General features: G+C 48.1%; 1 protein-coding gene across 1 annotated transcript in view; it reads left to right on the top strand.

Moving 5' to 3' along the window:
• FNDC1 (fibronectin type III domain containing 1) overlaps positions 1-2,140 on the top strand; it is a 72,053-nt gene extending 69,913 nt beyond the window's left edge. The window contains exon 22 of the mRNA XM_007461766.1: positions 2,025-2,140. Coding sequence (XP_007461828.1) covers positions 2,025-2,140 — 116 coding nt within the window. The remainder of the gene's footprint in view (positions 1-2,024) is intronic.
• The last annotated feature ends 354 nt before the right edge of the window (positions 2,141-2,494 follow it).

The raw sequence follows: 2,494 nt of genomic DNA, 5'->3' as shown, positions 1-2,494 counted from the left end.
GGGAAAGAGAGAGAAGAGAACAAGATTTATTTTAAGGAACTGGCTCTATGATTGTGGGGGCTGGCAAGTCCAAAATCTACAGGGTGGGCCAGCAAGCCTGCTAGAGACCCGGGGAAGAGCCAATGCTGCAGTTAGTCCAAAGGCAGGCTTCTGGCAGAAGACCCCTCTCTTCAGGGAAAGTCAGTCCTTTCCTACTAGGGCCTTCAACTAATTGGGTGAGGCCCACCCACATTGTGGAGAGTAATCTGCTTTACTTAAAGTCTGCTGATTGAAATGTTAATCTCATCTAGAAAATAATTTCACAGAAACACATAGAATAATATTTGACCAAATAGCTAGATGCCATGTCCTAGCCAAGTTGACACAGAAAATTAACAATCACAATAAACATACATAATACACCACATCTCTTAATTGTTTCAGGGTCTTGCAGTGCCCCAGGGTTAGTATTAAATGCATCATTTGTATTTCACTGTGTTTCCGTGACTGTTGTCATGGTTTTGGCTCTGAACAGAGGTGCTGGTTCATCAGAAACTCACTGGCGGAATGGCAGGTAACCTTTCATCTTACAAGAGGACACAGGGCCAAAGCGGGGAGAGCAGTTGTTGAGTTGCCAACGTTTTTTAAGGAGGTTGGAGCATCACTTCTTGAAAGGAGAAGTGGTCAGAACTGCTACAGGATTCTTTCCTCTGAGAGGTTTACTTGAAAGATCTGAAAGTCTACTGCAGATTCCAAGAGGTAAATCTTGGAGGCCTGCGGTTCTAGGCAAGTCAGGGGCCGCAGATTCTGTGGGAATCTTGGTTAAGGTTGCTTGCCCAGCTCAGGGCCTGCCCTACTGGGACTGCTGCATTGTGATTGACTAAAATGATCTTCCTCTGTGGAGAGAGAGAGAGAGAGAGAGAGAGAGAGGACTAATGAGCCCTCTTTCCTACCTGTGTCACACATGTGGAGACTGGATTATCCCCACAAATCATCCTTGGGATAAACCTGAGAGGGTGGGTGTTGTGACTCCACACAAAAATGGTCATATTTATTTGGAAGTAACTTTTGTCACAAGAACAACTTATCAGAAATCTTCTGTTGGAAAGGAGGTTGTTAGGATGAGGCTTCTTCCTGTTGGTTCAGGTGCTTTCGATGCTACGATACAGACACCAGTTCCAAGGGTGGGTTCTCTTCCTGCACCGCCAAGCAATTCTCCAACACCAGTGGGTGCTCTACAGTTCAAATCTATTCTGAAACCATTTACCCAGAGATAGCACCAGATGCCATAGTTTCAGACCTCAGTCCTACAAGACTGCCCCTCTTCATGCACTTTAGATGCCAATCACAAGTCCACATTGTCACCTGTCCTTCTGATAAGGACAGGCTGTAAATCAGAGGTTCCCATGACCCCCTCTTTGGATTTGATTAGCTTGCCAGAGGGGCTCACAAAACTCAGAGAGACATTTCACTTCCTAGATTGCGGTTTATTATAAAAGGAGGTACCTTGGGAAGAGCCAGGTGGAGGAGCTGCATAGGGCAAGGCATGGGGAAGGGCAGGGGGCATCCATGCCCCTTCGAAGCACCACTCTCCCTGAATCCCCATGTGCTCGCCAACCTGCCAGCTCTCCAAACCTGTCCTTTGGGGCTTTTCTGGAGGCTTCATTACATAGGCACAATTGATGAAATCATTGGCCGTTAGTGATTGGACTCAATCTCCAGCCCCTGTCTCCTCCCTGGAAGCTGTGGGTAGGGCTGAAGGTTCCCCCGCTACAATCACACGGTTGGTTCCCCTGGCGGCCAGCCCTCATCCTTAGGTGCTTTCCGAAAGTCACGTCATTAGCATAAACTCCGGTGTGGTTGAACAGGGTTTACTATGAATATAATAATATTCCACACACCTTTATAGCTCCTGTCACTCAGAAAATTCCAAGGGCTTCAGGAGCTCTGTGTCAGCAATGGAGATGAAGACCAAATATACGTTTTCTATTATAAATCACAACATTACTGATTATTCTTTCCCTCTCTTTGCTTTTACCTTCCAGGCTACTATCGCCAGTACCGCCAGGAGCCAGTCAGCTTTGGCAACATAGGTTTTGGAACCCCCTACTACTACGTGGGCTGGTACGAGTGTGGGGTTTCCATCCCAGGGAAGTGGTAACCACAGGACGGTAGTGCTGGAAGCTCGCCCTGCCCAGCCCGCTCGACTAACCTGCACTAGGGCCTGCGAGCAGGAGAAGGGATGGTGTCCCAAGCCTCACTGTCCCCAGCGTCAGCAAGGCCACACGGTGGACACCGGACACTTCAGGCATCTTTGATCCGGAGCTCAGTCCTACTTCTTGGCCTGGACCACACACAGGATTCAATGTTGCTGTTAACTTTGCTTCTCCACATGTTTTGCTTATAATAGCTCATCCCAGAGATGGCAGACATGCGCAGCTACCAGGACGCCTGGTGTGATTTTCATACTTTTTAGGCACAAAGTTCAGACACTTTGGTACCTCCAGGGATCCGC

This window comes from Lipotes vexillifer, unplaced genomic scaffold, assembly GCF_000442215.2.
Source record: "Lipotes vexillifer unplaced genomic scaffold, Lipotes_vexillifer_v1.1 scaffold1594, whole genome shotgun sequence".
NCBI classification, from domain to species: Eukaryota; Metazoa; Chordata; class Mammalia; order Artiodactyla; family Lipotidae; genus Lipotes; species Lipotes vexillifer.
The sequence above is the reverse complement of the archived record's forward strand: the minus strand, read 5'-3'. Positions and strand labels throughout refer to the sequence as shown.